This window comes from Bombina bombina, chromosome 6 (genome assembly GCF_027579735.1).
Source record: "Bombina bombina isolate aBomBom1 chromosome 6, aBomBom1.pri, whole genome shotgun sequence".
NCBI classification, from domain to species: Eukaryota; Metazoa; Chordata; class Amphibia; order Anura; family Bombinatoridae; genus Bombina; species Bombina bombina.
In genome coordinates this window covers 114653707-114673104 of record NC_069504.1, presented here as the reverse complement: position 1 = coordinate 114673104, position 19398 = coordinate 114653707, and the positions used below count along the sequence as shown (strand labels likewise).

The 19398-nt window shown below is 39.4% G+C and overlaps 1 protein-coding gene across 2 annotated transcripts in view; it reads left to right on the top strand.

Moving 5' to 3' along the window:
* Positions 1 to 19398, top strand: part of COG5 (component of oligomeric golgi complex 5) — a 1291144-nt gene that overhangs the window by 1169619 nt on the left and 102127 nt on the right. For both annotated transcript variants that reach the window (XM_053716572.1, XM_053716573.1), the window contains one exon: positions 5361 to 5487. In XM_053716572.1, coding sequence (XP_053572547.1) covers positions 5361 to 5487 — 127 coding nt within the window. The remainder of the gene's footprint in view (positions 1 to 5360; positions 5488 to 19398) is intronic.

Here is a 19398-nt window from a genome sequence, read left to right as displayed (position 1 = left end):
GATAATCCCTTTATTACCCATTCCCCAATTTTGCACAACCAAGACAGTTATAATAATATACTTTTTACCTCTGTGATTACCTTGTATCTATGCCTCTGCAAACTGCCCCCTTATTTCAGTTCTTTTGACAGACATGCATTTTTAGCCAATCAGTGCTTGCTCTTAGGAGCTTCACGTGCCAGAGCTCAATGTTATCTATATGAAACACATGAACTAACGCCCTCTAGTGGTGAAAAACTGTCAAAATGCTTTCCGATTAGAGGCAGTCTTCAAGGTCTAAGAAATTAGCACATGAACCTCCTAGATTTAGCTTTCAACTAAGAATACCAAGAGAACAAAGCAAAATTGGTAATAAAAGTAAATTGGAAAGTTGTTTAAAATTACATGCCCTATTTAAATCATGAAAGATTTTTTGTGACTTTACTGTCCCTTTAACAGAGCTACAATGTAGTCTACAGTTCCAATTTAAAAAATAAACAGAGCCTTAGCAATATTGTGAAAACAAAATACTGAGCATTTAAAATGCATCCTAAGGTTAGGTTAACCCTTTGGTTGCCAGAGTTGGCTGCAACTCTACTTTTCACTCTGAGCCTTATCCTACTACAGCATCTTAAATGATCATTCTTTTTATTGCCGATGCTGAGGTGACATCAGTTCAATAAACTTTATTTTACAACATATTGGTTCTGCTATTTTGCCTCAAGCATAATCTTTAATAGCAGCAGTTTAGCCAGTTCTATTCTGAAAGCTACCACCCTACGTGTGTGAAAAAGATGAGATTGGCTCAACTCAGTCAAGGCAAGACAGTCAGAAGTCAAGCTGCCCATATACATTTGAGCTGTTAAGCATTTGTTCAGAGGACATTAAACTCTTCAGACGTTTTGGAAGCTGACTTAGTAGTCAGCACACAGATGAAATCACATTACATGTATTAAATAAAAATACAATAATAGTGTATTAAAAGGGCAATAATGATATTAAATGTAACATTTAGTAATATAACTAAATACAAATATTAAATGACAAATTAAATAATTTATTTTACTTTAATGTATAATTGAATAAATCCTACATATACACCTGGCGGTACCCGCAGTGTTTGCAAGGGGTACTCAGTGGCTCGGCCTTTCGTTATTGTGTTGTCCTGATGTAGATATCGTAGATGCTCTAAACAATCAGTGATAGACTACTTTTTTAACACAAGGGCGGCAGATCAGTATTTTAGAATTGGTATGGGCCATGTACAAATTTGTGGCTATTAAAGGGACATGAAACCCATTTTTTTTCTTTCATTATTTAGAAAGAACATACAATTTTTAAACAACTTTCCAATTTACTTCTATTATCTAATTTGCTTCATTCTCATTATATCCTTTGTTGAAAAGCATATCTTAATAGGCTCAGTAGCTGCTGATTGGTGGCTGCAGATAGATGCCTTGTGTGATTGGCTCACCCATGTGCATTGCTATTTCTTCAACAAAAGATACCTAAAGAATTAACGGCTAGATTTAGAGTTGGGCGGTAGCCGTCAAAACCAGCGTTAGAGGGTCCTAACGCTGGTTTTGGCCGCCCGCTGGTATTTGGAGTCAGTCAGGAAAGGGTCTAACGCTCACTTTCCAGCCGCGACTTTTCCATAACGCAGATCCTCCTACGCCATTTGCGTATCCTATCTTTTCAATGGGATCTTTCTAACGCTGGTATTTAGAGTCTTGGCTGAAGTGAGCGTTAGAAATCTAATGACAAAACTCCAGCCGCAGAAAAAAGTCAGTAGTTAAGAGCTTTCTGGGCTAACGCCGGTTTATAAAGCTCTTAACTACTGTGCTCTAAAGTACACTAACACCCATAAACTACCTATGTACCCCTAAACCGAGGCCCCCCCACATCGCCAATCAGATTGAGCTCGCATTCTATTGGCTGTTCCGATCAGCCAATAGAATGCAAGCTCAATCTGATTGGCTGATCGGATCAGCCAATCGGATTGAACTTGATTCTGATTGGCTGATTCCATCAGCCAATCAGAATTTTCCTACCTTAATTCCGATTGGCTGATAGAATCCTATCAGCCAATCGGAATTCGAGGGACGCCATCTTGGATGACGTCCCTTAAAGGAACCTTCATTCTTCAGTTGGACGTTGAACGAAGAGGATGGATCTGCGCCGGTGGACTTCAAGATCAGCCGCTCGTCATCGGATGGAACAACATAGAAGATGCGGCTTGGATGAAGATGTTTGCCGGTCCGGATGTCCTCTTCTGCCCGGATAGGATGAAGATTTCTTCCCGAAGATGGACTTCTTCATTTGCCGGTTGGATCAAAACTTCAGCCGGAGGATGGACGTCACTCTTCAGCCCCCGCTTGGGCTTGGATGAAAATTTCGGAGGCTCTTCTGGACAGATCAGGACCCAGTGTGGTGAAGACAAGGTAGGGAGATCTTCAGGGGCTTAGTGTTAGGTTTATTTAAGGGGGGTTTGGGTTAGATTAGGGGTATGTGGGTGGTGGGTTGTAATGTTGGGGGGGGGGTATTGTATGGGTTTTTTTTACAGGCAAAAGAGCTGAATTATTTGGGGCATGCCCCGCAAAGGGCCCTTTTCAGGGCTGGTAAGGTAAAAGAGCTTTTCTATTTTAATTTTAGAATAGGGTAGGGCATTTTTTATTTTGGGGGTCTTTGTTATTTTATTAGGGGGCTTAGAGTAGGTGTAATTAGTTTAAAATTGTTGTAATATTTTTCTAATGTTTGTAAATATTTTTTTATTTTTTGTAACTTAGTTCTTTTTTATTTTTTGTACTTTAGTTAGTTTATTTCATTGTATTTATTTGTAGGTATTGTATTTAATTAATTTATTGATAGTGTAGTGTTAGGTTTAATTGTAACTTAGGTTAGGATTTATTTTCCAGGTAATTTTGTAATTATTTTAACTAGGTAGCTATTAAATAGTTATTAACTATTTAATAGCTATTGTACCTGGTTAAAATAATTACAAAGTTGCCTGTAAAATAAATATTAATCCTAAAATAGCTACAATATAATTATAATTTATATTGTAGCTATGTTAGGGTTTATTTGACAGGTAAGTATTTAGCTTTAAATAGGATTAATTTATTTAATAAGAGTTAATTTATTTTGTTAGAATAAAATTATATTTAACTTAGGGGGGTGTTAGTGTTAGGGTTAGACTTAGCTTTAGGGGTTAATACATTTATTAGAGTAGCGGCGAGCTCCGGTCTGCATATTAGGGGTTAATAAGTGTAGGTAGGTGGAGGCGACGTTGGGGGCGGCAGATTAGGGGTTAATAAATATAATATAGGGGTCGGCGGTGTTAGGGGCAGCAGATTAGGTGTACATAGGTATAATGTAGGTTGCGGCGGTGTACGGAGCGGCAGATTAGAGGTTAATAATAATATGCAGGGGTCAGCGATAGCGGGGGCGGCAGATTAGGGGTTAATAAGTGTAAGATTAGGGGTGTTTAGACTCGGGGTTCATGTTAGGGTGTTAGGTGCAGACATAGGAAGTGTTTTCCCATAGGAAACAATGGGGCTGCGTTAGGAGCTGAACGCTGCTTTTTTGCAGGTGTTTGTTTTTTTTTCAGCTCAAATGGCCCCATTGTTTTCTATGGGGGAATCGTGCACGAGCACGTTTTTGAAGCTGGCCGCGTCCGTAAGCACCGCTGGTATCGAGAGTTGAAGTGGCGGTAAATATGCTATACGCTCCCTTTTTTGGAGCCTAACGCAGCCATTCTGTGAACTCTAAATACCAGCGGTATTTAAAAGGTGCGGGAGAAAAAAAGCATGCGTAGCTAACGCACCCCTTTGGCCGCAGAACTCTAAATCTAGCCGTAAGAAAATTAAATTATAGAAGTAAATTGGAATTTTGTTTAAAATTGTATTCTCCATCTGAATCATGAAATAATTTTTTGGGGGGTTTCATGTCCCTTTAAACACATAAATGATAACAAACTTCTTACAAATATTAAGATTTAAGTAAGGTTGCAGGGCCCCCTCCCTACTGTTCTTTTCCCCACTTCAGAGGGATCTTGTAACTTTTGGGCACTTTGGTTGCACTACCCACAGAATTCCTTTAAAGGGACATTAAACCCAAAATGTTTCTTTCATGATCCAGACAGAGAATACAATTTTCAAACAACATTCCAATTTACCTCTATTATCTAATTTGCTTCTTTCTTTAGATATCCTTTGTTGAAGAAATAGCAATGCACATGGGTCAGCCAATCACACGAGGCATCTATGTGCAGCCACCAATCAGCAGCTACTGAGCCTATCTAGATATGTTTTTCAGGAAAGAATATCAAGAGAATTTAGCAAATTAGATAATAGAAGTAAATTAGAAAGTTGTTTAAAACTGTATTCTCTATCTGAATCATGAAAGAAAAAATTTGGGTTTAATGTCCCTTTAACCACACATTTTTAGTTCCACTTTTTACCTGGGGCCACATAAACTAGAGTCCCAGGCCTCATGAGCATATCATTTTTACTTTACTGATCTTAGCTAACTATTTTTTTTAACCCCTACAAAGGGGTTAAATTAAACACATAGGTGAAACACTCTTGGATTGCAAGCACAACAGCCACTGAGCAGGAGGCAGCCAGTGAACGTTTGCTACATGCAACAGCTACCTGATTAGCTTGCAGCACCTGAGCAAAACTTTACCTATGCGTTTAACCCTAGAAACTAGGCTAGGATCTGTAATGCAGAAAATTACATATGCTAACAAACTAGGGTGCACAATTTGTTCTTTAAAATATCCTTTTAAATTATTTCCATTAAGAGTGAAGAAAATATTTATTTGCTGCTATAGTTGTTATAAAGTGTGATTGACACAAGAAGTCAGCTATAAACTGTGCTAAATATCCATATGACTCATTTATACGCACTTTCTACAGAATAAAATCTTACTTTATTATTAGTTTTGCACATTTTCACATCTGTACTTGAGAGTATGTCTATACTTATTTTAAGATAGTTTGTGTATATATTATAAGAGAGGAGACATAAAACAGATGTATTGTTAGTCTACTTTAAAATCTGTGGCCCCTTCATCTCCGTTTCATGACCGTTGTGCTGACTTCCGATTACATTCATACTTTAGTGACAGCTATCACCCTACATGAAATATCCACTGGAAATGTACATATTACCTGTGTACAAAAGCACTGTGTGTACTTCTGCAATGTGTACTTTTTATAAATATGCTTTGACATATTTTCCATCACAGTTCAGTATAAAAGGTCACGTGGTGGTCAAATAATACATCTGAATGTGTCGCTGAGATTAGGATTTATTTATTTTGCTTTATTTGTCTAGTTTATGAGATGTGTATTTTCTTTATATTTTCTTATTTATAGGCCTTTGCTCTTCCAGACCAGTGAACATATTGCTAGCAGCACATCTCTAGGGGATATTATCCCGTACAGCGTTATTCTACAATTCTTATTTACACGGGCACCTCCAGAACTGAAATCACCCTACCAGGTAATGTGTGTGCGGAGGGGGTTGTTTTATTTACAAGTGGAGTAAGTGCTCTACTACAAGCGGAATTCATTTCTTAACATGATCTTATATGGACTTAATTTTTATTTGATAACTGATCTTGTAGCTCACATTTCAGACACCTATTTGAGATAGTAGCAATTTGTATTCAAACTGTTTTCCTATGTTTTAAGGTAATTAGAAAAGAAAATATTGTGAATATTAATCATACCACGTCTTGATATCAACAAGCAGTAAACTGAAATCTTAAAAGGCCTCAGGTTCCACATACTGTGCCATTTTGTTTGAAATTAGTTTTGATTCGCCACACGTACATCATTATAAGGGTACATAGAAGCATTCTAAACACTGCTAGTTTCAAAGTTCCTCTCCCTTAGCAATGATGTTACTGAGGAAGTTGGGACGAGGCCTAGTGGTAGTATCAAGAAGACGGCTAGAGAACAGATATTTCAGTTCTATAACCTGCTTCACAATAGAAAGCTCATTGAATCAAGAGGATGCATAAATGCTCTGGGTTCCTGGCTTCCTGTCCCCTACACATAGCAATGATGTAATTGGGTTACAAATTAAGACCCCCCCCCAAAAAAAATGACCATCAATGTCAAGATGCCAAGCCATAATAGCTTAAAGGGACACTAAACCCACATTATTTCTTTCATGATTCAGACAGAGCATGCAATTTTAAGCAACTTTCTAATTTAGTCCTATTATCACATTTTCTCCATTCTCTTGCTATCTTTATTTAAAAAGCAGGAATGTAAAGCTTACGAGCCAGCCCATTTTAGGTTCAGCACCCTGGACAGTGCTTGCTTATAGGTGGCTACATTTAAGCCACCAATAAGCAAGCACAACCCAGGTTTTCAACCAAAAATGTGCCGACTCCTAAGCTTTACATTTCTGCTTTTTAATTAAAAATAGCAAGAAAGAACAGAGAAAATGTGAAAATTGATAATAGGAGTAAATTAGAAAGTTGCTTAAAATTGCCCCACAGATCAAATATGGGGTTTCATGTCCTTACTGCAATCAATCGTTGTGGTAATAATGGTAACTTATCAGTAACCGCTAGCCTCATTTCTTTCATGTAATTAGCAAGAGTCCATGAGCTAGTGACGTATGGGATATACATTCCTACCAGGAGGGGCAAAGTTTCCCAAACCTCAAAATGCCTATAAATACACCCCTCACCACACCCACAATTCAGTTTTACAAACTTTGCCTCCGATGGAGGTGGTGAAGTAAGTTTGTGCTAGATTCTACGTTGATATGCGCTCCGCAGCAAGTTGGAGCCCGGTTTTCCTCTCAGCGGGCAGTGAATGTCAGAGGGATGTGAGGAGAGTATTGCCTATTTGAATGCAGTGATCTCCTTCTAAGGGGTCTATTTCATAGGTTCTCTGTTATCGGTCGTAGAGATTCATCTCTTACCTCCCTTTTCAGATCGATGATATACTCTTATATATACCATTACCTCTGCTGATTCTCGTTTCAGTACTGGTTTGGCTTTCTACAAACATGTAGATGAGTGTCCTGGGGTAAGTAAATCTTATTTTCTGTGACACTCTAAGCTATGGTTGGGCACTTTGTTTATAAAGTTCTAAATATATGTATTCAAACATTTATTTGCCTTGACTCAGAATGTTCAACTTTCCTTATTTTTCAGACAGTCAGTTTCATATTTGGGAAAATGCATTTGATTTAATCATTTTTTCTTACCTTCAAAAATTTGACTTTTTTCCCTGTGGGCTGTTAGGCTCGCGGGGGCTGAAAATGCTTCATTTTATTGCGTCATTCTTGGCGCAGACTTTTTTGGCGCAAAAATTCTTTTCCGTTTCCGGCGTCATACGTGTCGCCGGAAGTTGCGTCATTTTTTTACGTTATTTTGCGCCAAAAATGTCGGCGTTCCGGATGTGGCGTCATTTTTGGCGCCAAAAAGCATTTAGGCGCCAAATAATGTGGGCGTCTTATTTGGCGCTAAAAAATATGGGCGTCGCTTTTGTCTCCACATTATTTAAGTCTCATTTTTCATTGCTTCTGGTTGCTAGAAGCTTGTTATTTGGCATTTTTTCCCATTCCTGAAACTGTCATTTAAGGAATTTGATCAATTTTGCTTTATATGTTGTTGTTTTTTCTCTTACATATTGCAAGATGTCTCACGTTGCATCTGTGTCAGAAGATACTACAGGAAAATCGCTGTCTAGTGCTGGATCTACCAAAGCTAAGTGTATCTGCTGTAAGCTATTCCTCCAGCTGTTGTTTGTATTGATTGTCATGACAAACTTGTTAATGCAGATAATATTTCCTTTAGTAAAGTACCATTGCCTGTTGCAGTTCCTTCAACATCTAAGGTGCAGAATGTTCCTGATGACATAAGAGATTTTGTTTCTGAATCCATAAAGAAGGCTATGTCTGTTATTTCTCCTTCTAATAAACGTAAAAAATCTTTTAAAACTTCTCTCCCTACAGATGAATTTTTAAATGAACATCATCATTCTGATTCTGATGACTTTTCTGGTTCAGAGGATTCTGTTTCAGAGGTTGATGCTGATAAATCTTCATATTTATTTAAAATGGAATTTATTCGTTCTTTACTTAAAGAAGTTCTAATTGCTTTAGAAATAGAGGATTCTGGTCCTCTTGATACTAATTCTAAACGTTTGGATAAGGTATTTAAATCTCCTGGGGTTATTCCAGAAGTTTTTCCTGTTCCTAATGCTATTTCTGCAGTAATTTCCAAAGAATGGGATAAATTGGGTAATTCATTTACTCCTTCCAAACGTTTTAAGCAATTATATCCTGTGCCGTCTGACAGATTAGAATTTTGGGACAAAATCCCTAAAGTTGATGGGGCTATTTCTACCCTTGCTAAACGTACTACTATTCCTACGTCAGATGGTACTTCGTTTAAGGATCCTTTAGATAGGAAAATTGAATCCTTTCTAAGAAAAGCTTATCTGTGTTCAGGTAATCTTCTTAGACCTGCTATATCTTTGGCTGATGTTGCTGCAGCTTCAACTTTTTGGTTGGAAACCTTAGCGCAACAAGTAACACATCATGATTCTCATGATATTATTATTCTTCTTCAGCATGCTAATAATTTTATCTGTGATGCCATCTTTGATATTATCAGGGTTGATGTCAGGTTTATGTCTCTAGCTATTTTAGCTAGAAGAGCTTTATGGCTTAAGACTTGGAATGCTGATATGGCTTCTAAATCAACTCTACTTTCCATTTCTTTCCAGGGTAACAAATTATTTGGTTCTCAGTTGGATTCTATTATTTCAACTGTTACTGGTGGGAAAGGAACTTTTTTACCACAGGATAAAAAATCTAAGGGTAAAAACAGAACTAATAATCGTTTTCGTTCCTTTCGTTTTAACAAAGAACAAAAACCTGATCCTTCATCCTCAGGAGCAGTTTCAGTTTGGAAACCATCTCCAATCTGGAATAAATCCAAGCCAGCCAGAAAGGCAAAGCCTGCTTCTAAGTCCACATGAAGGTGCGGCCCTCATTCCAGCTCAGCTGGTAGGGGGCAGGTTACGTTTTTTCAAAGAAATTTGGATCAATTCTGTTCACAATCTTTGGATTCAGAACATTGTTTCAGAAGGGTACAGAATTGGTTTCAAGATGAGACCTCCTGCAAAGAGATTTTTTCTTTCCCGTGTCCCAGTAAATCCAGTAAAAGCTCAAGCATTTCTGAATTGTGTTTCAGATCTAGAGTTGACTGGAGTAATTATGCCAGTTCCAGTTCAGGAACAGGGGATGGGGTTTTATTCAAATCTCTTCATTGTACCAAAGAAGGAGAATTCCTTCAGACCAGTTCTGGATCTAAAAATATTGAATAGTTTTGTAAGGATACCAACGTTCAAGATGGTAACTGTAAGGACTATCTTGCCTTTTGTTCAGCAAGGGAATTATATGTCCACAATAGATTTACAGGATGCATATCTGCATATTCCGATTCATCCGGATCATTATCGGTTCCTGAGATTCTCTTTTCTGGACAAGCATTACCAGTTTGTGGCTCTGCCGTTTGGCCTTGCTACAGCTCCAAGAATTTTTACAAAGGTTCTCGGTGCCCTTCTGTCTGTAATCAGAGAACAGGGTATTGTGGTATTTCCTTATTTGGACGATATCTTGGTACTTGCTCAGTCTTTACATTTAGCAGAATTTCATACGAATCGACTTGTGTTGTTTCTTCAAGATCATGGTTGGAGGATCAATTTACCAAAAAGTTCATTGATTCCTCAGACAAGGGTAACCTTTCTGGGTTTCCAAATAGATTCAGTGTCCATGACTCTGTCTTTAACAGACAAGAGGCGTCTAAAACTGATGGCAGCTTGTCGAAACCTTCAGTCACAATCATTCCCTTCGGTAGCCTTATGCATGGAAATTCTAGGTCTTATGACTGCTGCATCGGACGCGATCCCCTTTGCTCGTTTTCACATGCGACCTCTTCAGCTTTGTATGCTGAATCAATGGTGCAAGGATTACACAAAGATATCTCAATTAATATCTTTAAAACCGATTGTTCGACACTCTCTAACGTGGTGGACAGATCACCATCGTTTAATTCAGGGGGCTTCTTTTGTGCTTCCGACCTGGACTGTAATTTCAACAGATGCAAGTCTCACAGGTTGGGGAGCTGTGTGGGGATCTCTGACGGCACAAGGAGTTTGGGAATCTCAGGAGGTGAGATTACCGATCAATATTTTGGAACTCCGTGCAATTTTCAGAGCTCTTCAGTTTTGGCCTCTTCTGAAGAGAGAATCGTTCATTTGTTTTCAGACAGACAATGTCACAACTGTGGCATACATCAATCATCAAGGAGGAACTCACAGTCCTCTGGCTATGAAAGAAGTATCTCGAATTTTGGTTTGGGCGGAATCCAGCTCCTGTCTAATCTCTGCGGTTCATATCCCAGGTGTAGACAATTGGGAAGCGGATTATCTCAGTCGCCAAACGTTGCATCCGGGCGAATGGTCTCTTCACCCAGAGGTATTTCTTCAGATCGTTCAAATGTGGGAACTTCCAGAAATAGATTTGATGGCGTCCCATCTAAACAAGAAACTTCCCAGGTATCTGTCCAGATCCCGGGATCCTCAGGCGGAGGCAGTGGATGCATTATCACTTCCTTGGAAGTATCATCCTGCCTATATCTTTCCGCCTCTAGTTCTTCTTCCAAGAGTAATCTCCAAGATTCTGAAGGAATGCTCGTTTGTTCTGCTGGTAGCTCCGGCATGGCCTCACAGGTTTTGGTATGCGGATCTTGTCCGGATGGCCTCTTGCCAACCGTGGACTCTTCCGTTAAGACCAGACCTTCTGTCACAAGGTCCTTTTTTCCATCAGGATCTGAAATCCTTAAATTTAAAGGTATGGAGATTGAACGCTTGATTCTTCGTCAAAGAGGTTTCTCTGACGCTGTGATTAATACTATGTTACAGGCTCGTAAATCTGTATCTAGAGAGATATATTATAGAGTCTGGAAGACTTATATTTCTTGGTGTATTTCTCATCATTTTTCTTGGCATTCTTTTAGAATTCCGAGAATTTTACAGTTTCTTCAGGATGGTTTAGATAAAGGTTTGTCCGCAAGTTCCTTGAAAGGACAAATCTCTGCTCTTTCTGTTCTTTTTCACAGAAAGATTGCTATTCTTCCTGATATTCATTGTTTTGTACAAGCTTTGGTTCGTATAAAACCTGTCATTAAGTCAATTTCTCCTCCTTGGAGTTTGAATTTGGTTCTGGGGGCTCTTCAAGCTCCTCCGTTTGAACCTATGCATTCATTGGACATTAAATTACTTTCTTGGAAAGTTTTGTTCCTTTTGGCCATCTCTTCTGCCAGAAGAGTTTCTGAATTATCTGCTCTTTCTTGTGAGTCTCCTTTTCTGATTTCTCCAACATAGGTGTGTCCGGTCCACGGCGTCATCCTTACTTGTGGGATATTCTCTTCCCCAACAGGAAATGGCAAAGAGCCCAGCAAAGCTGGTCACATGATCCCTCCTAGGCTCCGCCTTCCCCAGTCATTCTCTTTGCCGTTGTACAGGCAACATCTCCACGGAGATGGCTTAGAGTTTTTTAATCTTGGGAATTTTGTAAAATAACCGGCAGGCACTGTATTGGACACCTTATTCTCTAGGGGCTTTCCCTAATCATAGGCAGAGTCTCATTTTCGCGCCTGTATTGCGCACTTGTTTTTGAGAAGCATGACATGCAGATGCATGTGTGAGGAGCTCTGATACATAGAAAAGACTTTCTGAAGGCGTCATTTGGTATCGTATTCCCCTTTGGGCTTGGTTGGGTCTCAGCAAAGCAGATACCAGGGACTGTAAAGGGGTTAAATATAAAAACGGCTCCGGTTCCGTTATTTTAAGGGTTAAAGCTTCCAAATTTGGTGTGCAATACTTTTAAGGCTTTAAGATGCCACTGCTACCAAGACAGCATGAGATGTTGGCCCCCGATCCGGGACCGGATCTGGTGGGGGGCAGACTCTCTCTCTTCGCTCAGGCTTGGGCAAGAGATGTTCTGGATCCTTGGGCGCTAGAAATAGTCTCCCAAGGTTATCTTCTGGAATTCAAGGGGCTTCCCCCAAGGGGGAGGTTCCACAGGTCTCAATTGTCTTCAGACCACATAAAAAAACAGGCATTCTTGCGTTGTGTAGAAGACCTGTTAAAAATGGGAGTGATTCATCCTGTTCCATTAGGAGAACAAGGGATGGGGTTCTACTCCAATCTGTTCGTAGTTCCCAAAAAAGAGGGAACGTTCAGACCAATCTTAGATCTCAAGATCCTAAACAAGTTTCTCAAGGTTCCATCGTTCAAAATGGAAACCATTCGAACAATTCTTCCTTCCATCCAGGAAGGTCAATTCATGACCACGGTGGATTTAAAGGATGCGTATCTACATATTCCTATCCACAAGGAACATCATCGGTTCCTAAGGTTCGCATTCCTGGACAAGCATTACCAGTTTGTGGCACTTCCGTTCGGTGCTAAGACCAAGGGGCATTGCAGTAGTACCTTACTTGGACGACATTCTGATTCAAGCGTCGTCCCTTCCTCAAGCAAAGGCTCACACGGACATTGTCCTGGCCTTTCTCAGATCTCACGGATGGAAAGTGAACGTAGAAAAGAGTTCTCTATCTCCGTCAACAAGGGTTCCCTTCTTGGGAATAATAATAGACTCCTTAGAAATGAGGATTTTTCTGACAGAGGCCAGAAAAACAAAACTTCTAAACTCTTGTCAAATACTTCATTCTGTTCCTCTTCCTTCCATAGCGCAGTGCATGGAAGTAATAGGTTTGATGGTAGCGGCAATGGACATAGTTCCTTTTGCGCGCATTCATCTAAGACCATTACAACTGTGCATGCTCAGTCAGTGGAATGGGGACTATACAGACTTGTCTCCGACGATACAAGTAAATCAGAGGACCAGAGATTCACTCCGTTGGTGGCTGTCCCTGGACAACCTGTCACAGGGGATGAGCTTCCGCAGACCGGAGTGGGTCATTGTCACGACCGACGCCAGTCTGGTGGGCTGGGGCGCGGTCTGGGGACCCCTGAAAGCTCAGGGTCTTTGGTCTCGGGAAGAATCTCTTCTACCGATAAATATTCTGGAACTGAGAGCGATACTCAATGCTCTCAAGGCTTGGCCTCAGCTAGCAAAGGCCAAGTTCATACGGTTTCAATCAGACAACATGACAACTGTTGCGTACATCAACCATCAGGGGGGAACAAGGAGTTCCCTGGCGATGGAAGAAGTGACCAAAATCATTCAATGGGCGGAGACTCACTCCTGCCACTTGTCTGCAATCCACATCCCAGGAGTGGAAAATTGGGAAGCGGATTTTCTGAGTCGTCAGACATTTCATCCGGGGGAGTGGGAACTCCATCCGGAAATCTTTGCCCAAATTACTCAACTGTGGGGCATTCCAGACATGGATCTGATGGCCTCTCGTCAGAACTTCAAGGTTCCTTGCTACGGGTCCAGATCCAGGGATCCCAAGGCGACTCTAGTAGATGCACTAGTAGCACCTTGGACCTTCAAACTAGCTTATGTATTCCCGCCGTTTCCTCTCATCCCCAGGCTGGTAGCCAGGATCAATCAGGAGAGGGCATCGGTGATCTTGATAGCTCCTGCGTGGCCACGCAGGACTTGGTATGCAGACCTGGTGAATATGTCATCGGCTCCACCATGGAAGCTACCTTTGAGACGAGACCTTCTTGTTCAAGGTCCGTTCGAACATCCGAATCTGGTCTCACTCCAACTGACTGCTTGGAGATTGAACGCTTGATCTTATCAAAGCGAGGATTCTCAGATTCTGTCATTGATACTCTTGTTCAGGCCAGAAAACCTGTAACTAGAAAAATTTACCACAAAATATGGAAAAAATATATCTATTGGTGTGAATCTAAAGGATTCCCTTGGGACAAGGTAAAAATTCCTAAGATTCTATCCTTTCTTCAAGAAGGTTTGGAGAAAGGATTATCTGCAAGTTCCTTGAAGGGACAGATTTCTGCCTTGTCTGTGTTACTTCACAAAAAGCTGGCAGCTGTGCCAGATGTTCAAGCCTTTGTTCAGGCTCTGGTTAGAATCAAGCCTGTTTACAAACCTTTGACTCCTCCTTGGAGTCTCAATTTAGTTCTTTCAGTTCTTCAGGGGGTTCCGTTTGAACCCTTACATTCCGTTGATATTAAGTTATTATCTTGGAAAGTTTTGTTTTTGGTTGCAATTTCTTCTGCTAGAAGAGTTTCAGAATTATCTGCTCTGCAGTGTTCTCCTCCTTATCTGGTGTTCCATGCAGATAAGGTGGTTTTACGTACTAAACCTGGTTTTCTTCCGAAAGTTGTTTCTAACAAAAACATTAACCAGGAGATAGTCGTGCCTTCTTTGTGTCCGAATCCAGTTTCAAAGAAGGAACGTTTGTTGCACAATTTGGATGTTGTTCGTGCTCTAAAATTCTATTTAGATGCTACAAAGGATTTTAGACAAACATCTTCCTTGTTTGTTGTTTATTCTGGTAAAAGGAGAGGTCAAAAAGCAACTTCTACCTCTCTCTCTTTTTGGATTAAAAGCATCATCAGATTGGCTTACGAGACTGCCGGACGGCAGCCTCCTGACAGAATCACAGCTCATTCCACTAGGGCTGTGGCTTCCACATGGGCCTTCAAGAACGAGGCTTCTGTTGATCAGATATGTAAGGCAGCGACTTGGTCTTCACTGCACACTTTTACTAAATTTTACAAGTTTGATACTTTTGCTTCTTCTGAGGCTATTTTTGGGAGAAAGGTTTTGCAAGCCGTGGTGCCTTCCATCTAGGTGACCTGATTTGCTCCCTCCCTTCATCCATGTCCTAAAGCTTTGGTATTGGTTCCCACAAGTAAGGATGACGCCGTGGACCGGACACACCTATGTTGGAGAAAACAGAATTTATGTTTACCTGATAAATTACTTTCTCCAACGGTGTGTCCGGTCCACGGCCCGCCCTGGTTTTTTAATCAGGTCTGATAATTTATTTTCTTTAACTACAGTCACCACGGTATCATATGGTTTCTCCTATGCAAATATTCCTCCTTTACGTCGGTCGAATGACTGGGGAAGGCGGAGCCTAGGAGGGATCATGTGACCAGCTTTGCTGGGCTCTTTGCCATTTCCTGTTGGGGAAGAGAATATCCCACAAGTAAGGATGACGCCGTGGACCGGACACACCGTTGGAGAAAGTAATTTATCAGGTAAACATAAATTCTGTTTTTTCATCAGGATAAGGCGGTGTTGCGAACTTCTTTTGAATTTTTACCTAAAGTTGTGAATTCCAACAACATTAGTAGAGAAATTGTGGTTCCTTCATTATGTCCTAATCCTAAGAATTCTAAGGAGAAATCGTTGCATTCTTTGGATGTTGTTAGAGCTTTGAAATATTATGTTGAAGCTACTAAATCTTTCAGAAAGACTTCTAGTCTATTTGTTATCTTTTCCGGTTCTAGAAAAGGCCAGAAAGCTTCTGCCATTTCTTTGGCATCTTGGTTGAAATCTTTAATTCATCTTGCCTATGTTGAGTCGGGTAAAACTCCGCCTCAGAGAATTACAGCTCATTCTACTAGGTCAGTTTCTACTTCCTGGGCGTTTAGGAATGAAGCTTTGGTTGATCAGATTTGCAAAGCAGCAACTTGGTCCTCTTTGCATACTTTTACTAAATTCTACCATTTTGATGTATTTTCTTCTTCTGAAGCAGTTTTTGGTAGAAAAGTACTTCAGGCAGCGGTTTCAGTTTGAATCTTCTGCTTATGTTTTTCGTTAAACTTTATTTTGGGTGTGGATTATTTTCAGCAGGAATTGGCTGTCTTTGTTTTATCCCTCCCTCTCTAGTGACTCTTGTGTGGAAAGATCCACATCTTGGGTAATCATTATCCCATACGTCACTAGCTCATGGACTCTTGCTAATTACATGAAAGAAAACATAATTTATGTAAGAACTTACCTGATAAATTCATTTCTTTCATATTAGCAAGAGTCCATGAGGCCCGCCCTTTTTTTGGGGTGGTTATGATTTTTTTGTATAAAGCACAATTATTCCAATTCCTTATTTTTTATGCTTTCGCACTTTTTTCTTATCACCCCACTTCTTGGCTATTCGTTAAACTGAATTGTGGGTGTGGTGAGGGGTGTATTTATAGGCATTTTGAGGTTTGGGAAACTTTGCCCCTCCTGGTAGGAATGTATATCCCATACGTCACTAGCTCATGGACTCTTGCTAATATGAAAGAAATGAATTTATCAGGTAAGTTCTTACATAAATTATGTTTTTGTTGTGCTGTTGATATTAGGGGTTATAGATCCATGTTTGACTGAAATAATTAAAGGGACACTGTACCCAAAAATTTTCTTTCGTGATTCAGATTGAGCATGAAATTTTAAGCAACTTTCTAATTTACTCCTATTATCAAATTTTCTTCATTCTCTTGGTATCTTTATTTGAAATGCAAGAATGTAAGTTTAGATGCAGGCCCATTTTTGGTGAACAACCTGGGTTGTCCTTGCTGATTGGTGGATAAATTCATCCACCAATAAAAAAGTGCTGTCCAGAGTACTGAAACCAAAAGAAAAAGCTTAGATGCCTTCTTTTTCAAATAATGATAGCAAGAGAACAAAGAAAAATTCATAATAGGAGTAAATTAGAAAGTTGCTTAAAATTGCATGCTCTTTCTGAATTACAAAAGAAAAAATTTGAGTTCAGTGTCCCTTTAAAACAGTTAAATAAGTAAATGAAAGAACTGGGGAAATGTAAAAATAAATGATGTTTTGGGAAATGCTATACACAATCACTTTTATGCAGCTTTTTTATATCTATTTTTGCCATGCTGAGTGTGTTTAGACAGAGGTAGGATCGTGCATAAATTCTCACCCCTGTAGGAAATCAGAAAATGGTGTAAAAAATCTATCTAATATTTGTATAGTTAGATATGTTATACCTAATAATTTTCTGTATTATATGCAATATGGCGCTTAGTGACAAAAATAATAAATCTTCTGAGCTTCAATTACCAATTGTTATTTAAAATTATAGATATCAAATCCTAAATTATAATGTTTGAGAAGGTGAACTGATGCTAAATAGGGGACGATTACATTTGGGTTTGATGTATTTTGAAAATAATTACTTTCATGCTGCAGTTTACAATATCACCATAGAAAATGACAAATGTTATACAGTGGGGTTTTCCTATATTATTATATTTTGCCAAACTAAAGTTATTATCTAAAATTGCTCAGTCTTCTGTAAAAAATTGAGGTATAATTCGTGTTCTTAATATTTAGAAGTAATTGTAATGGCTAAACAAACCGCTCCAGCACAGGGTTGTGAAAATGGCCCAGCAGCAAAAGGGTTAACTACTCTAACAGTATTTTATTACATCTCATAGTGTTATTTAATAATCATTTTCTTCAGTGTATTTAATGTTTTTAGTGGTCTTCTTTATCTTGAAAAGGTTAACTGCAATAAATGTTAGATGTCTGATTCTGTTCATTCCTTCTTCATTAACCTTTTAACGCCGTTAAGACGTTGTATTCCGTCCGAATTTTGCTGGGCTTTAGCGCCGAAGGACGGAATACAACGTCCTAACCGCTTTGCTTTCCTGAAGCCACTGGCGCTTCCCTGATGGGATCTCAGTCTGGAGGGCGTGCCTGGCATCATAGGGACGCCCCCTGACGCGATCCCATCATTGAAATCTTGTGATAACGTGCACGATTGTGAGATTTCAATTTGTTTATATCGAAACAGTTGTTCCGATGTAGACACGTTAAGCCAGACACGAAAGGGTTAACCCCTTAATGACCACAGCACTTTTCCATTTTCTGTCCGTTTGGGACCAAGGCTATTTTTACATTTTTGAGGTGTTTGTGTTTAGCTGTAATTTTCCTCTTATTCATTTACTGTACCCACACATATTATATACCGTTTTTCTCGCCATTAAATGGACTTTCTACAGATACCATTATTTTCATCATATCTTATAATTTACTATAAAAAAATTATAAAATATGAGGAAAAAATGGAAAAAAACACACTTTTTCTAACTTTGACCCCCAAAATCTGTTACACATGTACAACCACCAAAAAACAACCATGCTAAATAGTTTCTAAATTTTGTCCTGAGTTCAGAAATACCCAATGTTTACATGTTCTTTGCTTTTTTTGTAAGTTATAGGGCCATAAATACAAGTAGCACTTTGCTATTTCCAAACCATTATTTTTCAAAATTAGCGCTAGTTACATTAGAACACTAATATCTTTCAGGAATCTCTGAATATCCATTGACATGTATATATTTTTTTTTAGTAGACATCCCAAAGTATTGATCTAGGCCCATTTTGGTATATTTCATGCCATCATTTCGCCGCCAAATGCGATCAAATACAAAAAATCGTTCACTTTTTCACTAATTTTTTCACAAACTTTTGGTTTCTCACTGAATTTATTTACAAACAGCTTGTGCAATTTTGGCTTAAATGGTTGTAAATTCTTCTCTGGGATCCCCTTTGTTCAGAAATTGCAGACATATATGGCTTTGGCATTGCTTTTTAGCAATTAGAAGCCTGCTAAATGCCACTGCGCACTACACGTGTATTATGTCCAGTAGTGAAGGGGTTAATTAGGGAGCATGTAGGGAACTTTTAGAGGTAATTTTTGCTTTAGTGTAGTGTAGTACACAACCCCAAGTATTGATCTAGGCCAATTTTGGTATATTTCATGCCACCATTTCACCGCCAAATGCGATCAAATTAAAAAAACGTTACATTTTTCACAATTTTAGGTTTTTCACTGAAATCATTTACAAACAGCTTGTGCAATTATGGCACAAATGGTTGTAAATGCTTCTCTGGGATCCCCTTTGTTCAGAAATAGCAGACATATATGGCTTTGGCATTGCTTTTTGGTAATTAGAAGGCCGCCAAATGCCGCTGCGCATCACACGTGTATTATGGCTAGCAGTGATGGGGTTAATTATGTAGCTTGTAGGGTTAATTTTAGCTTTAGTGTAGAGCTCAGCCTCCCACCTGAAACATCAGACCCCCTGATCCCTCCCAAACAGCTCTCTTCCCTCCCCCACCCCACAATTGTCCCCGCCATCTTAAGTACTGGCAGACACTCTGCCAGTACTAAAATAAAAGCTATATTTGTTTTTTTTTTTGGGGGGGGGGGGGTTTCTTAGCATATTTACATATGCTACTGTGTAGGATCCCCCCTTAGCCCCCAACCTCACTGATCCCCCACCAAACAGATCTCTTACCCTCCCCCTCTGCCTTAATGGGCGCCATCTTGGGTACTGGCAGCTGTCTGCCAGTACCCAGTTTAGTAGAAAAAGTGTTTGTTTGTTTTATTTAATTACCCTTTTCTGTAGT